This window comes from Hippoglossus stenolepis, chromosome 9 (assembly GCF_022539355.2).
Source record: "Hippoglossus stenolepis isolate QCI-W04-F060 chromosome 9, HSTE1.2, whole genome shotgun sequence".
In the NCBI taxonomy this organism is placed as follows: Eukaryota; Metazoa; Chordata; class Actinopteri; order Pleuronectiformes; family Pleuronectidae; genus Hippoglossus; species Hippoglossus stenolepis.
The window spans coordinates 5,141,441-5,163,239 of record NC_061491.1 but is presented as its reverse complement, the minus strand read 5'-3'; the positions used below and the strand labels follow the sequence as shown (position 1 = coordinate 5,163,239).

Here is a 21,799-nt window from a genome sequence, read left to right as displayed (position 1 = left end):
TATGATGGTAAAAGGTCTCAGAGTTGGCGGACATACAACCACAGGGGGGGGGATTTTAGTCAGTTGACTCTTGGTGAAATTGAACTGAACTTTACAATTTAATTTGGCTTCTAATTTATTTCCTTTATATCCTATTTCTCTTTTGTTCCTATAACATTTATCTTTATATTATCTAATGCTTCTAGTTTGAGTGTTTCTTACACTCCACTGTATAATATGGTGTAACCATAACTAATGTTAAAAACTGTGCATGGCACTAACAGGTCGTACCCACCTTACGGATGCAGTATTTGTTAAGATTGTCATTGTAGCGCAGGATGGTTATCTTGTTGGGCATTGCAGCACATATACAAGGACAGTTATCGATCTGTAAGAAAGCACATGTGTCACTTTGTACTGGAAAGAGCATTGAGTGGTCATCAAGACAAGAAAAGAGCCAAATACATACAGACCATTTACCAATTACTTTCTACAGTCAGTTTGTACAATGACATCTTTCTCTAGCGTGCAAGAAAACACATTAAAGTCTTGAAGCAGAAAATCTGCCTCATGTCAGGTTTCACAGAGAGGAAGAAGACGACTCACTCTCCCAGCAGCGAACAGATGGCAGCCCTTCACCGTCTCAAAGATGTAGGGAGCCAGATCAGACTGGCTGGGCAGGTGGGACTGGGCCAGAGACTGTTTTACTCTCTTTATCTCCACCAGACACAGCGCCCTCTCCTCACCTGCAGCACACACACACACACACGAGTCATTGTGTTGTCCTGTGTAACAAGATCATATCTACAAGTTTCACCAAAATGATCTAACGGCAATGTGGTCCTTCACAGATCTGAATAATGACTGGTAATGGTGTCGCCTCACTAACTAAACACCTTGTCAAGGCAGGGGACATTTGCTTTGAATTGAGATCAAGACTCAAATCCTGCTGCTCAGTGAACACTTATCAGCAGTTGAAAAAGACAAAGCTGGACATCTCACCAACGATCATCAGCAGTTTCTCCTGCTCTTTGATGATGTGGATCTGAAAGACTGATCCTAGACCAGGGACGTGAGTCAGGGAGTTCTTTATTACGTTCAGGGCGTACAGCCCCTCTTCAGAGCCCACCAGAACGATCTGCAGCACAGCAGCAAAACAGAACCATAATTATTCTGGTGAAAATGGTGAAACCTCACACAAATGTTGGCAGTGAGCCCTGAGCCTCTGCTTCGAGCTTCATGTTCCTCCATTTAGTTAGATCATTCTACTTTTCAACATAACTGTTACTGTCAGAAGGTGTAAAAATATTTAATATGTAAGATGAGATATGTTTTAATACACATTCTTCACAGCAGCACCTGGTCTGTGAGAGGGAGGGTGCAGTTAATGTCCAGCCTGTCATCCCCCTCCAGCTTCAGCAGAGAGTTTCCCAGCAGCTTCTGTAAGATCGGAGAGAAGTCAAAGGTCAGCGGGGTCACGACCTTGACTCAAGCACAGGGGGCAGCAGAGGAGCAGGACAGAGGGGGCCGGGTGGCTGTGTGCAGGTTCACAGTGTCAGAGGTGGGACCAAGTCACAGTCACACTCCTGTTTTTACTTCATGTTTCAATTTTTTTTTTACATGTGTAAACCCTGATAGAAAAACATTTAATGTATAACATGAGACTTTTCTTTTCCGAAGAGTCGGCTTAAAACCTTCCTTTTTAATAAAGCTGTCTGTCTTGGACCAGCTCTTAGTTCTGCTGCTATATCGGTCAAGATTGTCCAGGGACACATGACACATGGAGCTTCTCTGTCCCCCCTCCTCTTCATCAAATTATGTATCATCAACACATTTTACTGACTTGACCCTACGACAGAGTCCTTGTCCACATGGTGGATCTTGAAGGCAGCTGACCATGGATTAAGATTAAAAGTAGATTGTTGACTCATTATTACCAGTATTAGCAGCATCACTCATTAGTGACTCTGTTTTCACTGAAAACATGACCATTAATAGACATGTCAACAGACTGGATTCATTTCCATTACTCCGTTCAGTAAGGCCTCTGAAACAACTATTACTTCTACTACTCTGAAACTACTATGAATATTTATTACCAATGAAAACCTGCATTATGGATTATTAAATTAGTTAGTATTAAATTAGTTTTAGGTCATTTAAGTCAGGATTGTGTCATCCAGTTTGTGACTTGTGTCTCACAAATGATGACCTAGAGTCATGTGACTTGAGTCCCAGTCTGTAAAGAGTGTGCAGAGGGTCAGCGGGGTAATAAAACAGACGAGTTCACCGGCAGGTTAAAACAAAATCACTGTGGGATCCCTGGTCCTTTGGGCAGGACGACTGAGGAGGATCAGGCCAAAGATGATCAAACATCTTGGTAAGAATTAGTGTAGGACAGCAAAGAAAGGGAAGAATATTTCAGCAGCATCCAAACTTTACATCAGGACACAAGGACAGTGAGAGTGAAGAGAGGTCACAGCAGGTGAGATGAGAGCAGGGAGAGGGGTGACCAACCAACACAATGACAGACACATGCACTACTGCGTGCCTCATGATGTGTGTGTGTGTGTGTGTGTGTGTGTGTGTGTGTGTGTGTGTGTGTGTGTGTGTGTGTGTGTCAGTGACTCTTGTACGTTACATGTTGGTAACTCTTTACCTGGACCAGAGGAGACAGAACCATGAGTCTTTTGGAAACAGCAGCCTATGTATCCGATGAAACCCAGTGGAATGGGTAGAACAGAGCAAATCAACAAAACATGCCCATATATGGGACATACAATGTGACATGATGACAAAGCAACAAACAGGAGTGAGAAAAGACAAAGAGAAAGAGAAAGAGACGAGAGAAAGAGAAGAGGAGAGAAGAAGGGAACAATTAACGACACATATAGAAACTGGGAGTCATCCATTGAACTCTAAACCTAAACCTGTTTCTTAAAATGACTTCAGAAGGTAAATCTGCTCCTCATGAATAACCCCATACAGTTAAACAGTGAGTTTAAGGCCGCAGCCATAGATGACACAGTTATCTGTGACAGTGGTCTCGGTTTATTTGAGTCAGCAGAAGCTGATGATGAAGAGAGGCAGTTGCCCCAGTTGACCCCCGCCTGCTCCAGAGATACTCACTGCGTCGGCCTCGGCCTTCTCCCGAGAGGCTCGTCCCCCGGCCACCACGGACTCTATGACGGCCACCCAGCGCTGTTTGTCTGGGAAACTGGGAGCCATGAAGTAAATAGACTGTCCAGGCCAGCAGGGGGCGTGACAACCAGACTCCAGCTTCAGGACATAAGGAACATCTGAAACACATGGAACAGAGGTAAGGTTTGACTTCAGAATACTTCTCTTAGTTTAATGGTTTCTTATTATTTATAGTATCTAGATTGGCACTAAGTAGAGCGCATACCTCCACTAAGGCCCAATAGTCCCATTAAATTCAATTACGGAATTATACCCTGGAAAATCAGTGAAAATGTTGAAAAACATGTTTGTCTTACAAAGTTAAGGAAAGTGATAATAAAAGTTGTTGATTCCACCACTTGATCCCGATCCACACTAAAATTCAACAAATTCTTCCCTGACCCATACCTCATCCGCCCCCCAAGTTTTGTGAAAATCCATCCAGTGGTTTTTGCATAACCTTGCTTTCAAGCAAACAAGTTGCAACATGCGTTATTTGACAGGAGGCCCTGGAACCTCGTAAATGAGCGTCAGACCCTACTTTGACAACAACAACGTCTCTGACATAATCGCTTTGAAGAGACTGAAGTCTTCAATGTGGAGTTTATATGACGTCATTCTTTAGGAGACCACTGAGTGTTTACCTGACTTGGCCGTGTTTGGCAGCTCAGATGCTCCAACAGCTCCATGAACCATCACCTCTCCATCTGACAGACACAGGTCGAACTCCTCCAGCGGCTTCACAGACTCTAAGTAACAGACACAGAACAAACAGAACTGAAACTGGAAGAAGTATTCAGTAACTGTCGTAGGTGTATGAATTCTGATGTTCTGTTAAATATCCAGACAGGTTAACAACCTTCCCTGGGCTCTATCTCGTAGATGGACACTTTGGTCCCATCCAGGACCACATACTTCCTCTCCCAGCCTTGGCCTCGCTTCCCATTCCTGCAAACACACACACAAACTGCATCATGACAAAGCACAGACCATGAAGATGAACAGTTTTTGCAGGATACTTTACATAGGCCCTTTTTAAAAAACTGTTTTAAGTACCAGATAAGTGGATTCACCAGACAGAACAGAGAGTTCCTAAGAGGGTTCAGTAACATGAGGCTGCCTGATCAGTGGGAGGAGATGACACAGCCTCATCAGGAGGGGGCACACCAGAGAAACTTTATTGCTCGAAATAAACAGGTATGGAGGACATGATGGATATATAACATATACACAGAATAGACTGATGGGCATCACAAGCCTCTAGAATAGCTTCATTGCTCATTCATAGCTCAGATGTTAAAGCTTTTGGAGCATGTGACCACGGACTGGTATTCAACCTTCGTTATGCACCTACACATAGAATACAAAGAGCAACATCTTGTTGGCCATCAGGTAAATTTCTATCACAACTAAACCCTTTAAGATTGAACAGTTATTACTTCAAGGTGTTCTATTGTACTTAAGCTTTATTGTTTTAAGTTGCTTTGAATAAAGTTATCTACCAAATAATAAGAGTAAGATTCACTGTTCCACTTGTGGGATGATTTGAACTTGGTTCCACCGATCAGGTTTTTCTTTTGTCTGGACCAGACTCAATCTTCATCCTATAGTTAATTACTAAAACAATAAAAGAGACAAACAACCCTACATTTCTACCATGTTTGTGTTCCTGTAACCTTAGTTCAGTATCTTCTCATTCTGACTTTGTGGTTGTAAAACTTACAGAAGAACAGCATCATTTTCATTTTCATTTTAGTGACGTCATTTATGGGCTTGAGCACAAAAATAGAGGTTAATAGTAGGATTTGTGGACCCCCCTGATCCATTATCTGCACATTATCTGTTATATTCACTACTAATGAACAGCAAGAGAAAAGCTTCAATGATCACACCACTGTGTACGTATAGCTAACCTGGGCAGTTTCATCCAGCCTTCCAGGTGCATGTGTCCACCTGCTTCTTTGAGCTGCTGGCCTGGAGCGCTACCTTTGTCCCGACACAGCCCATCAGACAGATGCAGGGAGCAGTCGCTGGACATGCCACATGTGGCTGGAAGGCAGGGGGAGCATTTCGGGTGGCACAAAGCGTGACACTCTGAGGAGAGAGAAGAAGAAAAAACATGGTTTAAGAGAATGCAATGGCAGACAAGGCCTTTGTGCCAATGGCTGGTGTAGGGGCATCCTTAAAAGGACGTGTATAAATTAAGAAATATAAAAATTCTGTTTATTGTGAACATTGTCATTTGAAGGAGCATTTATAGTTCACCCTAGTAGTCAGTTAATCTCAAACCATCATAAAAATAGATTGACCCTCACAATGCTCTCACATATTTTAATAACACTCCTATTTATAATGCACTAGTGTGGTGCCCTTTCTGAACCTGCCTGTTTGGAATAGTCTGTTTGTTTTGCAAATAAAAACCTGCTGCCGGACTCCACAGAACCCTGAAGCTGCTTCACTGCTGCTGTTTGTTATGACAGATTTGACCATTTCCTTATTGCTCGTTACTACGTTTACCCATTTGATTAAGTTGCCTCACCTTAACCAAGAGTTATGCTGCCTTAGCTAGCCTGGAAAACTGAAGAAAATAGATAATTCTGTGCAATATAAACGGTTATGTGCAATCCATTCACTGTACATATTCACATAACATATTTCTTTACATACCGGATTAATTACATTTATATATTTTTTTCTATATATTGTTGTATATTTCAATTTCTTTATATTCCTTCACCCAAGTACTGCATGCTACTTATGTGATGTCTTTCTGCTGGTTTAACATTGCAAATTTCCCCATTGTGGGACTAATAAAGGACGTGTTAATCTTAATCTTAATAAGAGAATGTGTTCACTCCCTGTGGGACTGGAACAAGCTGTCATTGTAAAAGTCAGAACACAGATAACTGTATGTCAAAATAATGTATTCTCTTTCTATTCTCGGGGTTAGACCTCCTGATCCACTCTAGGTGTGAGAGCTCTGTCCTTCTCCAGCTGGGAAAAGATTTTCTCTGCAACTCCTTATTTTTCTTTAATAATAAACAAAATATTATTTAATTTCTCAACAAATATCCACCGCACTGTTCTCCTGAAGCTCAACTCAGTCAAGAACCCTGAACTGGAGAAACAGTTGCTGTTGTCGTGATCGCCAACGTCACTGACGTTAATGAGTCTCAGCCACTATAGAGTGCTTGTTGCCTGTTTATTCAAAGTTTATTAATATTAAACATATCATGTCCAAATCGCACCAAATTCGACACTGCTCTTCCTTGTGCCCTTAACAATACACATGCGAGGACTGAAGCTGATAAGGTGAACTGCTCTTGAGACATGTGTTCCACATTGCTGGAATTAAAAGATAGATGTTACAATATCCACTATACAATGGAGAAAAAAAGAAAAGAAAAAAAGGGTCATTCATTTTAGCTCCGTACAATCTATACTAATTTTTTTCAGTTTACATGAAGTGCATCACTGTGTCCATGACTCTCTATGTGAACACACCGAACTCACCAAGACAGGTGGCGGCTTGGCGACCGAAGTGCACGGTATCCAGGCACACAGTACACTTGGCAGCTCTCATATTGAGTCCCACTGTGAAGCGATGAGGGGTGTTGTGGTGCACCACTCTCTCCCTCTCCCTCTCTCTGTCCCTCTGACTGTCCTTCATACGACGGCTATACTCTGAACACAGTCAGGGAACACAGTGAGGGCAGCAGCTCCAGGCACATCGGTCACTACAACACCTCAGTGCACCATGCTGTACCATACCAGCTATGAAGTCAGTTCAACAAAAGAAGGCTTCCAAGAACTGTAAGATGTTTGGCAAAATGCATAAGCAAGTCAACTGTGAAGAAAAAAAAAGTTTGAAAAAGAATATTGATTGAATCAATCCCTTTGCTTGTGCCCACTCACTGCTGCATTTTAAAGGCATTATCCAATCAATATCAAGTTTTCTGTTCTGTGTTGGTTCCTCTTTATTTTAACAGCCACACACCACAACACTTTCTGTACAACATTGTGGTCGCCTGAGGTTGAAAAGTTTATCTTCACATATTCTAGATATTTACAGAAAACAACTGAAATAGTTCATTATAATTTCTGGATTTTTACCATAATATACATTTATATATCTACAGTTTTTATGTCCATTTTACATTTTTGATATAATGGTCTCAATGTTTTCTTCTTGTGTTTTCCTTTTGTTTCTGATTCTCATTTCTATCTCATCACAATCATCAACAGTAGGTTACAATGACACAACTTTACCATAAATATCATCCAGTCTATTCTTTTGTAAGAAGAAATGCAATGACTGAATAATACCTTTAATTTTAAGTTCAGAGTGTGGGTTCAAACAGCGTTTTGTGAAGTTATCATATGGTGCATCTCTGGTAGTGTATGATGTGATGTTTAGGGTGGAGTGAAAGAGCAGGGTTCTGCAAATCAGATTGACTAAGCTTCAGCAACCAAGATAAAAATGCTTCAGATTTCTAAAGCTGTGCACTGAACAGAGTAAATTTACTTGAAGGTGTCTCTGCCTCACCTGAGCAGCCTGATGGGAGGTGACATTCTATAAAAGTGCAGAGCTTTTAAAATCTGGCTTTTTAAGGATGTGAATGAGACAAAAGGAGATAAGAGACCAAACTGCAGAAACCATGGGTTTGAACAACTTACTTTCAAAAGTGACCCTCCTTCTCTCTGAAAGGTGTGTGAAGGAAAAAGGATAGTAAGAGAGTGAGATTAGATCTATGTGTGTGTGTGTGTGTGTGTGTGTGTGTGTGTGTGTGTGTGTGTGTGTGTGTGTGTGTGTGTGTGTGTGTGTGTGTGTGTGTGTGTGTGTGTGTGTGTACATGTAAGAGCCAGTACGTGGAAAGTATGGAGCCCAGACGTATGTTTCTATTAGAGAGGAAAAGTTGCTTTTTTCCACAAACATCATCTCTTCACTCACCCTCAGGTGTTGCAGTCTCCTTCCTACGTCCAGAGTTGGCGGGTGCCAGGCTGGTCGGGGCCTGCTGGTGTTCAGGTGACTTTACCATGGCAGACATAATCATCTGCTGCCGTGACGTGGCCGGGTTTGTAGAGTTACCATGATCTTTATACTGGAGCGCTACATCACAATAGATATATTGTTTAATCAAGATGAGTTAAGTGTTTCTATTGTTCAAAGAAGATAGTCGTAGTAGTCACAGTAATAAACTATAGTTAAAGTTGGTGTGCAGAGTTGCAAACATGAGTATAAACTGCAGTCTGACCTTCCTCTCTGAGAGACCGCAGCTCTGCTCTCATTTTCTGCAGAGCTTCTTCCAGCTCAGTGCAGCGTGTGCGTTCTTTTTCCAGAGCCACCTTCATGTCGCTGTACTGCAGAGGAACTGGCTGGATGGCCGGCACCGCGGAAACCTGGCCTTGACTCTGCCCTTGAGCCTGGGCCTGAGCAGCCATGGCAGCCAACAGGTCCTCTCGACGACGGCCAAACAGACCCTGAGACACACACAAGCACTCATGAACAAAATGGTGTAAAATGTGACCAGAGATGAGAAGCTGGAGAACCACTGAGAGACAGGATGCAAAATCTAGGTAATCTGTTTTAATCCATTACTATGCTCTGCTGATTGTGAATCACTTTCTGTGTGGTGATAATCTACAACACTTTTTGAACATGCAAAATGACGATATATAGGTGAATTTGATTTAAGGTTATAGTAATTGGGGGAAACAAAATTAACCTTCTCACTCTGCAGATAAAATTTTCACAATTGTTGTATTCAAAATAACATTTTACGGGGGTTTCCCAAAATATCCAAATGAATCGATGATTCCATCTGACCTTTTTCTTCTTGGAGCCACCGTGGGCCTGGGACTGGAGGAAGTCAATGAGCTTGGTCTGCTGGGTGATGGTCCCCTCCATTTTCACCTTCTCATGAGAGTACACGGCCTGCAGGTGGAGCTAAGTGAACATCACTACTGCCATGAATTTCTCCTCATGGACTTCACTTCACACAGAGAGGCCAACAAAGACAGAGAGGAGGGGGGGTGTATGCTGTGGGGTAATACAAAGGATGAGGGGGGGGTATGTATGTGCATGTAGCTTTCAATATCAAAACAAAGTGGGGGAAAAAAACAAGACAGCAAATGATAGAAAGATCTGCTCCAAGTTAAAGTATTCATGTGACTGTGGTAACTCAACTATCTAATATCCTCTGTTTCTTCAGTGCATATACATTACATTGATGGGTATATCATGTGCATGTCTGTGCAGCAGCACCTGGATGTTCTCCAGCTGGTATTCCAGGTCGGTCCTCTCAGTTTTCAGCAGGTCAGTCTGGTCCAGAGCGTCCTGCAGCCCCTGGGTCAGGCGGAAGATGTGGGTCTTCTGAGCGTCCATCTGCTGCTGCAGTTTCTCTTGCTGTGGAGATAAAACCGCTCTTTCGTCACCGTTTGCACTCTGTGACGTTGCCACTTTAGCTTCTTACAATTGATTATTTCCGGTGATAGCACCGGCTTAACCTTGCAGCATGGTTTGACATTTGTTACAGCTGGGACACAACGCATGCAAGAGAAACAAGTTTATATTTGGTAATGGTAATTTGATTTGCAGCAACAGCATAAATCATGGAATAAAAACATGAATACATAAGGTAACAAGCACAAAAACAGTTGAACAACTAATATTTATACTTGTATATAAATATAAAAAAGAATATATTATGGGATGTACAGCTAAAGTTTGGTCATTAGGTACTTTGTTGATGTTTCAAGTAAAAAGAAACAATACAGCCCTTGAAGGAAACAGACATTAAACTGAGCTTTTATTCAAATGTTGATGTGCTGTTTGTATTACCTTATACTTACCTCGAATGAACATCAAGATCCATGAATTATTCTGAGAAATCAACGAAAATGCTGAAAAATGCTCCATCTCCCAGTATTAAAGAAATGTAAAAGATTTGTGTATGCGCCCTCGATCCGGATCAGCACCACAATTTCATGGGTTCTTCCTTGGGTCATGCCTCACCTCTCCAAACAATTTCATGGAAAATGGTTGAGTAGTTTTTGGGTAATCCTGGGAAACCTAAGTCAGTTCCAGTTTGGGAGATATGACAGCTTGTTTTTTTTGCAGTTAGCTGAGAGTCTTTATTCTCAAGGATTTTCACTCTGAAGTTCTGTGATATTGTTGCACACACAGCATCTTTCCCCACAGATATCAGTGATGTCTGGGACTGTGAGGGCTGTTCCTAAGGCTTCAGCTTATGATTCTTGAATTAGATCATGGTGGATTTTGAGGTCTGCTTTGAATCATTGTCCTGTAGTAGAAGCCAGCCTCTTTTTAGTTTCACTCTCTTGACTAATTGCAGGACCTTTGCATCTTGAGTTTGTTGATATTTAGTGGAAAACATCCATCCCTCTCTGTGCAGTGTTTCCTGTGCCACTGCCACACAACCCAGACGCAGAATATTTCCACTCCCATGCCTAACAGCAAGGAATGTGTTCTGTTTGAAGACTTCAGATGCGGACTTTTGTGATGAGGTTGCATCTAAGATTTCCTTCTGGTGACTCTCATGTGTAGACCCTGTTATACGCTGCAAAGTGAACGACCCTCCTGTGTTAGCTACACTGTCTTGCGGCTCCTCTGCAGTTACATGATATCATTTGCATCCTCCCCTGTTTTATAAATGTCAGTTTCTCAGATGAGCTAATGGATGTTGAGTAATACCTCAAGGTTTAAATACTCAGAGATACTACTATCAAACTGTGGATTTATCATGAGCTGGAAAAGCATAATGAGAGCTTGTGACCTTACTATTGAGTACACATTTTAAGAAAGACCCATTAAAATGTCAGCTGTTAGCTGCAGGGGCTGTATTTACTTCTCATATACTCAGAAATCAACAAAATGTATAATACATGTCTGTCTGTGAGAAAATAGAGAATGTACCTCTTCCAGCAGTCTCTGCTTCAGATCCCTCTCACTCTCCAGCTTTTGCTGCAAACTGCGGGCGTTCATCTCCAGCATGGCATGCTTCTTCTCCAGATCATTCATCTGAGAAGAGAACGCAGGAGGAATTTGCTGCAACATCTGTTACCCACAAGCAGTACAGTACTACTTAACAGTGTGGAAATGCTCACAGTGTCTGCAAGGCTCTCAGCTTTGAGTTTCTGGTCTTTGAGGGCCTGCTGCAGGGCCAGGATCTCAGCTTTGTGTTCCTTTACTGCCTGGTCCACAGCCTGACGAGACTCTGAGTTGCGCTGCTCTGAACGAAGCCTACAACATACAGCATAACACATTTACACTGCTCATTTTCTATACTCTCTGAGTGTGACTATAATGTGCTTACTGGCTCTTTTTGACTTACAGTAATTATTTGAATATTGTATTTCTACACCCTTGCAAAGTGAGGAGCTGCTGGCTGCAGTTCTCTAAAGCAGTTACTTTACCCACTTTTCTTCACAGTGCCCTGCCTACACAAACTCAGAAAATAATTTTATATATTTCCCAGAATACCTTCTGATAAACCCTAGTGAATACGGCCAAACCTGTTGTATTCAGCGTGTAGGCAGAGGGATCCAGATCCAACAGAAATATTCAAAGCAAAAACAGTTTTCAATATAAATTATAAATAAACCGATACTGTTACCATTTATTCAAAATGTTACATGACTCTGCACAAATTAAAGGTCACTTCAGTCGATATATGTCCACATAAATGTCATGTTGATGTTGTACATATGTGTGAATGTTCATCACCTGTTCTGTTTCTCTATGTCCAGCAGTCTCTGGATGTCCCTGGTCCTCCTCTCAGCCAGGTTCTTCTCCTCCTCCAGTGTTGCCCTCCAGGCCTCCCACTGTCTCTCCTTCTCCAGCAGCTCGTCGTTCAGGGTCTCCAGCTCGAGAACCTGCTCCTCCAGCATGGTGCATGTGGTCTTCAGTGTCTCAAGGTTCTGGTGCAAAAAAGGATTTAGATGAGAAATTCTTCTCTGGTTGAAAGCAAAAGTGTGTAAAGGACACAGCTGCACAAGCTGCAGTCATCACTTCTCAGAAAAGACTGCAGCTTTATAAAGGAGAGAGAGAGAGAAGTGTAGTTCACCAGCTTAGAACTGTTGAAGAACTATTAAGAACCTCTGTTCTCAAAAGACCTACTTGGAAAGATTTAATATAAAATTTTGGGTTTATCAAGACATACAAAACACACAAAACACAGCTGCAGATCCCCTCCCTGACCCACCCACGTACAAACAAAAAAAGGGCCGTCACACAAAAGGAAGAGGTAGGAGTCAAATGAAAAAGATAAAATAAAATAATAATAATAATATATATATATATGAATGGCTCCAACATTAATAAATTAACAAGAGGCAATGTAAGCAATCCAAGTTTACTCTGAAAACCAATGATGTTTCAATTCTGGTAACATTTTTATATCAGATGAGCTGATACAGGTACATTGGCAATGTGTCAATACAGCGCTGCCACATTTACAGAAATATATTATAGTTATTTTAAAAGTATATGTGATTTTTCTTCAGCTATTCATTTAAAATAACATTTAGATTTGGAAAGATGGAGGTGGTTAAATTTCTCAATAAGCAGATCCATTTGCAAGTCAAATCCTGGAAAGTTTTGTCATGATGTCACTGAAGTCGTGCCACAATATATTTAGCTTTGTACACGACCATGTGCAATGTAAAAATGAGCCCTCCGTTACACCACATCTAAAACACACATTTTTAGATTTAGGTTCATATTTATGTAGTTTGTGTAGTGTGGATTTCACCTGTTGTATCAATCCAACAACCACAACATTGCAATTAAAAAAGACTTCATAACCAGTATCAGTGCTGCTGTAGGATTATTTACATGATATGTTTGGACACAATGCTTTTCCGTGTTATTCACGGGGCCTACACAAAGCCCTGTGTTTCATGTCTTACAACGCACCGCTTTAGACAAAGCACTGGGAGACAAATATAGCCCGGGCTGGTACAGCAGCCCTCTGAAGTCCAACGCTTCCACAGCTGACACGACCTGGGAGTGATGGGGATGACACATCCCTCCCACACACCACCCCATCCCTCGTCTATGACTTCCATCGGTGGTTACACAACCATCAGGACCGAGAGCGCTACTGGACACCCACACACATATCCTCCCACGGGGGCAGCGCGCACATCACACAGCCTCCTCGCTCGCACTCTCTCCCCCTGCATCCAGAATACAGCACATAACAATACCGAAATATTCCCAGGGTTTCTGCTGCCTGATTTACACTTAACACTGTCAGGGCTGGGAGAGATGTCTGGGTCACCTGTCAAACTGGTGTCTGACTGACCAACTGTGAGTGGGAAGTGGGCAGAGGGACAGAAACCAGAACAAGAGGAAGCAGTACATCTGTCTTAGAAAGAAAACTGCAACTGCTAGGTTCCTTTTTTTTCAAATGTTCAACCAATGACAGCTGATATTTTTGGCAAGTTCATACAGAAATTTGAAAACTGGTGGATATATTGGTGACATGTTTCCTGAGTTGTGACTGGGTTTGAAAGTCAGCTGTTTGATTGTTTGTGTGTTTACTTGGGAGGGGCAGTCCGTCCAAGGTGCTCAACAGAGTGAATGGATGGAGAACAGCAGGTATCACATATAAATTAGGTCAATGGATAATAAAACCAACATAAAAAATAGCAGTAAGGAGCAGTAAAGAGCAATGTACGCAGAATATGGTAATAAATGTTCTTTTACAATCTCTGTAGAGGTGCCCTGTGCGGTTTTCTTGCAGACAAATATATTTTTGTTTAACAAATCGAGTCTAACAAATGTTTTGAAAGTAAAGCGCAATTTCTTTGATCATTTTGAAATGAAACTGTTTACATCTTTGTTCACTTGCTAGCAGTCTTCCTCTTCCCTGCTTTTCTTGGCTGTGTTGCTTGGCATGTTACAGCCATCAGTAAATTAATGTGGGACCCACATGCAAGAACATTGTTCTATATCACCACCAGTGATCAAACGTTATTAACTACAGTTAAAAGTAGGGTCTTTACTGGAGCCCCAGTGATACTATGAAGTAAATCAAAGAAACTGCAGTTTGTTTGTCAAATCTAGAGTTTGACCACAATATGGGCAGATATTTAAGAGGCCAGTATCAGCCTGTTCTACCAACAAATCAACATGGCATACCAATATTGGATGATTGACCTTTTGACATAAGCAGAGAAAGAACATACCATTTAACAGAACTTGACCACCAGCTGCCAGGTACCTGTTTCTGGTTGTTCAGGTGCATCTCGCGGTCGGCCACTTCCCGACGCAGTCTGTCCACGTCCTGGCTGAGCTGCAGGCGGTCTTCTCTCTCATCGGAGGCCTCATCCAGCTGCTTGGACAAGTAGAAGTTCTGACGGTTCAGCTCAGCGTTTTCCTGAGTGAGTGTGGTCAGCTGCTCCTCCAGATCTGTGATCACCTACAGAGAGCAACCAGGGCATGCAAGTTTAAAGAGAGCACAGTATACAGGGAACACATTCTGCAACAAAAATATACAGAATCAACCAGGTAACAAACAACTATTAATTGACCATAACATGAATTTTCTTAATTTTCCTCTCTATTGGCTGTAAACTAATTCAAAGCCCTGAACAAATATGACTGTTTTGATATTAATTATAATTGACTATAAAGTAGACTGTGGTTCATAAAGGTGCCTGGAAGTTGGATTAATTCCTCTGCAAATAAAAGGGTGAATAAGCTCAGCTTAGGTAAAGGAAACCACCTCCACATTAGTTTTCTAAGCCTTCACCTATTTGACACATGAAGTGTTTAAAAGAATCTGGGAGAAGAATCCTACTCTACTGTAATATACACTTAGTGTAAAAAAAAAAAAGTACATTAGTTTTACAATTTACTTGCATAAAAGGTTCTCGCTAACATCTTGCATACAGGCATAGCATTGTACGTATGATTATTCATCCGCACAAAAACTTGACCCAAGTAACCCATAGTCAAACCCTTACTGCTGCATTACTTTGATTTGATGCAGTGATCAGCTCTACTACTTGTTTCTAACTCCGGATTCAGGAATCGGAGGAAGGAGGAAGGAGCAAGTTAATCATTTCATCAGGACCAGTGTGTTCTGTTAATCAGCCATGGCCACTGTGCACGCTGCAGGGAGATGGGGGTCAGAGGCTGATGAGGCTGCCTGTTAAGAGCCCCTGATTCTCAGCTCTCATGAGAACATGTGTACCACGCAGAACTCAAGGTGGTGGGGAAAAGAGGCAAAGCTTTTAAGTACATAAATTAGCTGTCTGTTCTGTACTGACTCAGTGCTTCTGCTCCCCCGAGGCCTGGGACTGACAGTAGCAACTAAATACTTAAGGTGGGGCGGGGCAGTCAGCGGTGGAGTGGATCAAGTGGTGATCTGGCAAGCCTCTGTATTTACTCTCCTCACCTCTCATCCTGATCTATAGAGCAACTTGCAGACTTAAAGCAAATCACTTCTCGAGCTTTGCATCCTCAAAACTGCTGAATACAAACAGCATCATACCATTTGTCAAGGCTGTGGGTGTACATCAAACATAAACTCTAGTTAGAGAGGCAGTACATCAGTCCTGCAATTCCCTTGACTAACACTAATGTAACATTTACTGTACACCGATGGCACAAAATACAGAGGAACATCTGCTCTCTCCATCAAACAGACTCAGCGGCACAAATGCAGTGGAGGGTGAAGTCACCTGATGGTGGTTTGCAAACAGTTTAAATGTAACCACTTTTAGTCCATTCTTTGTAATCTGGATAATGCATGGCTGATATGGATACAACTTCATTCTACTGTGAGTAGATGTAGTAAGTTTGCAATTATTTTATCTAATTGAAATATACAGGGATGAAATAACCATGTGGAAATGCTAGTCCAATCCAAGAGGAGTCCTTTGAATTAAATATTGCAATGGTCTAAAACAACCAGACGTATTATATATTAATGCTGGTTTTAATATCACATAAATTACCAAATTTATATAAAGATCCACATAAAAGGGTTGAACATGACTCATAACACCACTGTGTTTCAAACACTCTTGGACTTTTCAGGGCCAATGCCCACGTAGATTCAACTGTTCTACATTATGGCATTTATATTTATTTGAAAAAACACCCTCTATTCAAAATTGGGCAGCCCCCCCCCCACCACTGACTGCTTGTGAGTGGGAATCTCATTTTCAAATCTCACCCTCACACCGTCTAAACCCCAGATAGCTATCTGAGACAGCCGCCTTTGTCAACGATTCAAACCTCTCCCTGTCTCAGCCCCACCTCCCAGTACTGCATCTACAGGCAGTTTTTTAGGGAGACACACATCAACCAAAACTTAGGAGTGAAGTTACAGTTTAATGTGATAATAGGATGTTAGCAGGGAGAGTAAAAGCCCTTAGAGCATCAAGTGGCGGCATCCTAGCATTGTCAAACACATTCTTTACCAAATTTGAATAATAGAAATAATAGTGATTGAAAAAAAACTTCAAAAATTACCAAGGTGAACAGTCATAATGGTAATATTCAGGGTCTCCAGCTCGAGAACCTGCTCCTCCAGCATGGTGCATGTTAATCATAATTTAAGTGTTTCTACTGTCTTAAGTAGTGCAGCCAAAAAAATGCGGTTCCACAAATTTCCCTGTAGTCTATTTTGATAGGAGGAAAGTTTCTGCTATTTTCAAGACAGAAATAGTTGAACCTTGGAGGGGCAGGAATGTTCTCAATATATTTTAGGGAAATATTAGGGAAAGGTCTGTCAATACAAATTAAAATAATGTGACATTCGACAAATGATCAAGACATCTTGTTTGGTTCCACAATGTTCAACAGACAGACCAACAGAGAGACCGACATTGCAAGTCTTACAGTATCAGTGCAAAAAACTGAGTGAAATTTCAAGATCTGCTTGTTGCAGAATCTGGCTGCGTTGGCCTGGGCATTGGCCAGCTGGATCTATGGACAGTGCTCTCTCAACAGTTTGTGAGTGGGTGGATCTCGACACAAGGGCATTGGGATAAAGAAAGATCATGGTGGCTTCGGTGTTTATTAAAGATATATTCATTTTAAAGCACTCAAATGAGACAAAATCTGTTTCTCAAGGTTAATGGGACCATCAGGGCTCCACAGTGACACCATCCCATGCTGCATGACATTATATACTATTAAAAAAAGAACTGCATGTTGTTGTTTACTTGTATCGGTGACTGTACCTGTGCAAATGGCAAAAAAGATACTTGAACAGGGTAAAGCTTTGGGATTCAAACATACTTTAACAGCTGCCCTGAATGTCTATAAAATAAATGAATAAACAACTTGTTATTCACTGTAAGATAGGGACAGGAACTTAAACAGGTGGGGCTTGAAACTGAACAACATAGCTTGCTATATGAAGATGCAGCTACTTTTGATTGGTTTCTTGAAGCATTATTATTTGGTTGACCTCACATGATGCCTCATTATCAGAAGCTATGGTAACAAGAAGATGTAATCTTGTAAAAGAAAGCAAGAGCAGGAAATAAGTATAAGTAGGGAAGACAATGACAAACTAAACCACAGGGTTTCCAGGTCATGTTGAGTATATGACACCATGAAGAGATATCCTGTTCACGAGGCCAAAATAAGCTCTGTGAAATATCCTTGAGGCGTTCCGGAGATATCATGCTCATAAGAATGGATTAGATGGACAGAAAACAAAATGCCTCTGGCTACAGAATAGTTGGCGCAGATGAATACAAAATTCTCCATGATGCCTCATCAACCATGATGCTTGGATAACAGCCGTTATCTTCCTGTTACTGTTCCAGCAGATCTGGTGAAAACAAATTGCTCATTTGAGAATTAATCTATCACTAATTTGGGAGAGTTCTAAAACATTAGTGTGGAGCCCAAAGGTGATGACAATTTAAGTAAATAATACACTTCCACAAAAGTAAATAAGGATGATGAGTGTGATAACTGGAAGTACAGGGAAACTTAACACAAGAATGACAGAAAACCCTTATGAGTGTCAACTCTTGGTTGTTAGTGAGGATGTGTGATGCTTCAGCTGACGCACAATGTCACTAGAACTATCTATTCCTGGAAAAAATGAAATAGCAAAAAAACTGTGAGCGAGTAGGTGAGCATCTTACCGCACAACTGTCTCTCAAGGTATCAAACTTGCGTTGTATCTCATCCCTGTGTGCCTAAGTGATATGACAAGACAGAGGGGGACAGATTTCAGTGAAATAAGTCAAATCTAAAGAGACATCATGTTCATCACTCCTCTACTTTCTCTGTCTCTCACTCTGAGCACAGTGATCTCCTCCTCAGCCTCTGCAGTGGTGTCCTCCAGCTCAGTCTTGGCCTGCTGCAGTTGGTTCTCCACAGCACGGCGAGCTGCCTGCAGGTTGCTGATCTGGGATTCGCGTTCTTGCAGCGACAGGGTCAGCTCCGACACTTGACGCTTTATCTCCAGCTTCTGTTCCTCGTGCTCCAGCCCGATCTACAAAGGCCGACAGAAAGGAGGCCATTTAGGATCAGGGAGCAGGAGGAGGGGATTCATCCAAAGGAGCAGTAAGAGAGACATGTTGACTCAACTGCAGGGATGAGAGGGCATTACACCTGACACCTCACTGTGTCGGACTCAACCTGGATTCATTGTGCTGCGTTCTCTGTTATTGAATTTGAAATAATATGATTTTTCCCTCTACTACACAATTATAATGACAAATCTGAATGTTTTTTAACAAGTGAGTTGGTGAATACAAGAGATTCAGACATCAATGCTAGGATTAGTAACCTATGAAATTCACTGTATATACAGTGGGGTCACTTGAAGGAAATTAACTCTTTTCCCATTGCAAGTCGAGGAGTTTGCTTTTCTGTTTTTTTCCCTAGTGAGTCATCTTCAACGTCACAAACACGCCTGAAACTGAGAAGAACTCTCACCTCGCTGTCCTGCCAGTGTTGCATTTCACACGATTCAAAGAAAAAAAATTGCTGTTGCACACTGTGTCTAAGGTATAAAAAACCAATAAGTATAAGATATAAAAAAAGATATAACAAAAACAATAAGTTGCACAGGAAAAGGTGCAGTGTCAACATCTAGACTGACAAAATAAAGAAGAGAAGTGTGTCATATTCCTTCACATCTGATGGGAGCCGGAACCAATAAAACCCCTGTCTGCTGAAGAGTCAATTGACCCGGGGGGGAATGCTGACCGTATCCATTCCCGGTGCAGACAGAAGCCAGATGTTGGTGGGTGTTTTGACCCGTGGAAAACTTCAGATAAACAAAGTTTGATTGTGTAGAATTTTCAAAACAGCTGAAAAATGACTTGGTATTGAAACAGGTTTTGGCACAGAGGTGACAGCTTCACTGAAAGTTTGACTGTGTGTTACTTTGATGGTATCCCACTTCACAACCCTGCTTTCTGCCCCGACCCCTTTAAAATCTCCTCACCTCTCTGAGCCTGGTTTCCTGCTCCAGCACACGGCTCTTATTGCTTTGCTCCTGCTGACTCATTTTCTCTAGATGCTCTTCCAGTTTGGCATTCTGGGCCTCCAACTTCCCAGCCTGAGACTCCAAGTAGAATTTCTGCTGGCGAAGCTCGGATATCATCTCCTCCTGGGCTTTCCTGAAAACAACAACACACATGAACATGCAACACTTCCTGGATAACGGCAAACCTTCCAGGTATTATTTTGTACAAGCCACATTCTTGTGTGCTCCTTTTGTTCATCTTATAACAGCATTATGGTTGAAGCAGATATTCTATTTGTGACAACAATAGAAGGCCACAGCTTTTCCTTGAATTCACAATAGTGTATTTAATGAAAAGAGAGTTTTTCAATGCTTTTAATCTATTGTTGAATGGAAAAACAGTGTTTTGTGTATCAGTACTTACATGTTTTTCTGTGTGTAGATACTGCTGTTGGCTGCCAGTTTGTTTGCCTCCGACAGCTCAGCAATTCTCTGCTCCAGGCTGTTCATCTTGGAGTCCATAGCATTTATGGTCTGAATAGAAATGATAGAGACGATAACTTGTGTTTTAATTAAACATTCAGTTGGATCTTCACATCACTTGCTTGAATTAGGCTCAGGTTCAGGCTAACTACTGTGTTCTCTACAATAACCTACCCAGGTTATTCAAACGAGAAAATCTATGTCAGTGTGATAAATGGTAAAATATGCCTGAAATAGTGTCACTGCCAAGCTGGTCAGTTCTTACCGCCTTCTGTTCACTGATGATGCTGCACTTTTCCCGCACCTCCTCCTCATAATTGCTCTGACTGGACTCCAGCATCTCCTTATCGGCCATGTCCGCCTTCATCTGGGTTTCCAGCACCTGCTCAGTGCCAGGCAGCCCACATAACCAAAACCAGAATATCACTTAACAGGACATAGGTTGGCGTGAAGAGGACAGACACAACGCAACCAGCTAAAGCATGACCACTAAACATAGCACAGTGCGCTTCCTGTTATTTCACCTGTCTGATGTTTCACATTGCACCCAACGCTCGTAACACATGTGTGAGTGAGTTTATGTGTTCTGACACGTTACCTTTATCTTGTCTTCATAGAGCTTCTCCTTCTGCTTCAGATGAGTCTCCAGCCGCTGGGCTGTGGCCTGAGTCTCTCGCAGATTCTCCTCCAGCTCCTGCACAAAAATAAAAACATTTCATTTAGTTAGACGCTGCATATTAAAGATGAGCAGTCACATGCCTAAAGGCTGAAAGTAACCCAAACAACCCCCCCTGTAAAAAAATTTGTAATCAGATAGAGGTGATTCAAACAACTCTCAAACCACTAACACGTAATCACACTCAGTGATGGTAATGTGCCTCATCATCTTTTAAAATACACTTATAATCAGATTGTATAGAGCTCAACTGAGGCTGTTTTGATTGTAGTGGAGCCAAAAAGAAATTCAAATGCCTTCCCATCACACAGGTGTTATTTCATATTAGATACAAGATATAAGTGTTTCAAAGAATTAATGAATAATTCAATAATAAATACATCTGTCCCTTGTCTTTAATACTATGGATGTATTAAGTAAGTGCATCCATCCATGACCTAGCTCTGCCCCTTATCATTAGTGGGGAACTCTTTATTGCACGGGTTATGCCAAGCACATGTGGAACCCTGCGTATCACAGTGCATTAGATTTGATCACAAATGACAAATTTCACACTCATCATTGCTCTCTGTATCGTTCCGTTAGATGGACATCCTCGGAGTCAAGAGGAAACAGTCATCTCATGGTATTTATTCAGGAAGCTCTACTGATGAAACTCCCAAACTACCTCACTTCTCTTCTCTCAGTTAAAACTAGTCACTACAGCACACAATCTGATATATCAAGCTGATTCATGCAGAACTGGGTTCAGATGTTACGCACCTTTTAAATGGAATGAGCTGCAATCTCTCCTTCAACTGCAGACTTAAATTCCCCTCAGTGATTTTAGATCTTTGTTATCTGATGTTTTTCATGATTCTAGTAAATGTTTTAATTAACTCTTTGTTGTGTTGTGTTTATTTGTCAAGAAATAATCTCAATGATACTGCCTGAAAAAACAAGATAAAAGAAAAGAAAAGAAAATACCTAAGCCCTGGAACTGACACTGAAATGTAATACAGCA

The 21,799-nt window shown here is 41.5% G+C and overlaps 1 protein-coding gene across 1 annotated transcript in view; it reads right to left on the bottom strand.

Moving 5' to 3' along the window:
* LOC118114794 (citron Rho-interacting kinase) overlaps window positions 1–21,799 on the bottom strand; it is a 47,458-nt gene that overhangs the window by 4,911 nt on the left and 20,748 nt on the right. Inside the window, 25 exon segments of the mRNA XM_035165458.2 lie at window positions 275–367; window positions 586–725; window positions 982–1,117; window positions 1,339–1,419; window positions 2,639–2,683; window positions 3,109–3,278; window positions 3,804–3,908; window positions 4,019–4,107; window positions 5,073–5,253; window positions 6,673–6,843; window positions 7,837–7,860; window positions 8,111–8,269; window positions 8,415–8,640; window positions 8,987–9,094; window positions 9,425–9,565; window positions 11,096–11,200; window positions 11,287–11,422; window positions 11,906–12,099; window positions 14,409–14,606; window positions 18,304–18,357; window positions 18,459–18,656; window positions 19,617–19,791; window positions 20,062–20,171; window positions 20,386–20,502; window positions 20,719–20,814. Coding sequence (XP_035021349.2) covers window positions 275–367; window positions 586–725; window positions 982–1,117; window positions 1,339–1,419; window positions 2,639–2,683; window positions 3,109–3,278; window positions 3,804–3,908; window positions 4,019–4,107; window positions 5,073–5,253; window positions 6,673–6,843; window positions 7,837–7,860; window positions 8,111–8,269; window positions 8,415–8,640; window positions 8,987–9,094; window positions 9,425–9,565; window positions 11,096–11,200; window positions 11,287–11,422; window positions 11,906–12,099; window positions 14,409–14,606; window positions 18,304–18,357; window positions 18,459–18,656; window positions 19,617–19,791; window positions 20,062–20,171; window positions 20,386–20,502; window positions 20,719–20,814 — 3,252 coding nt within the window.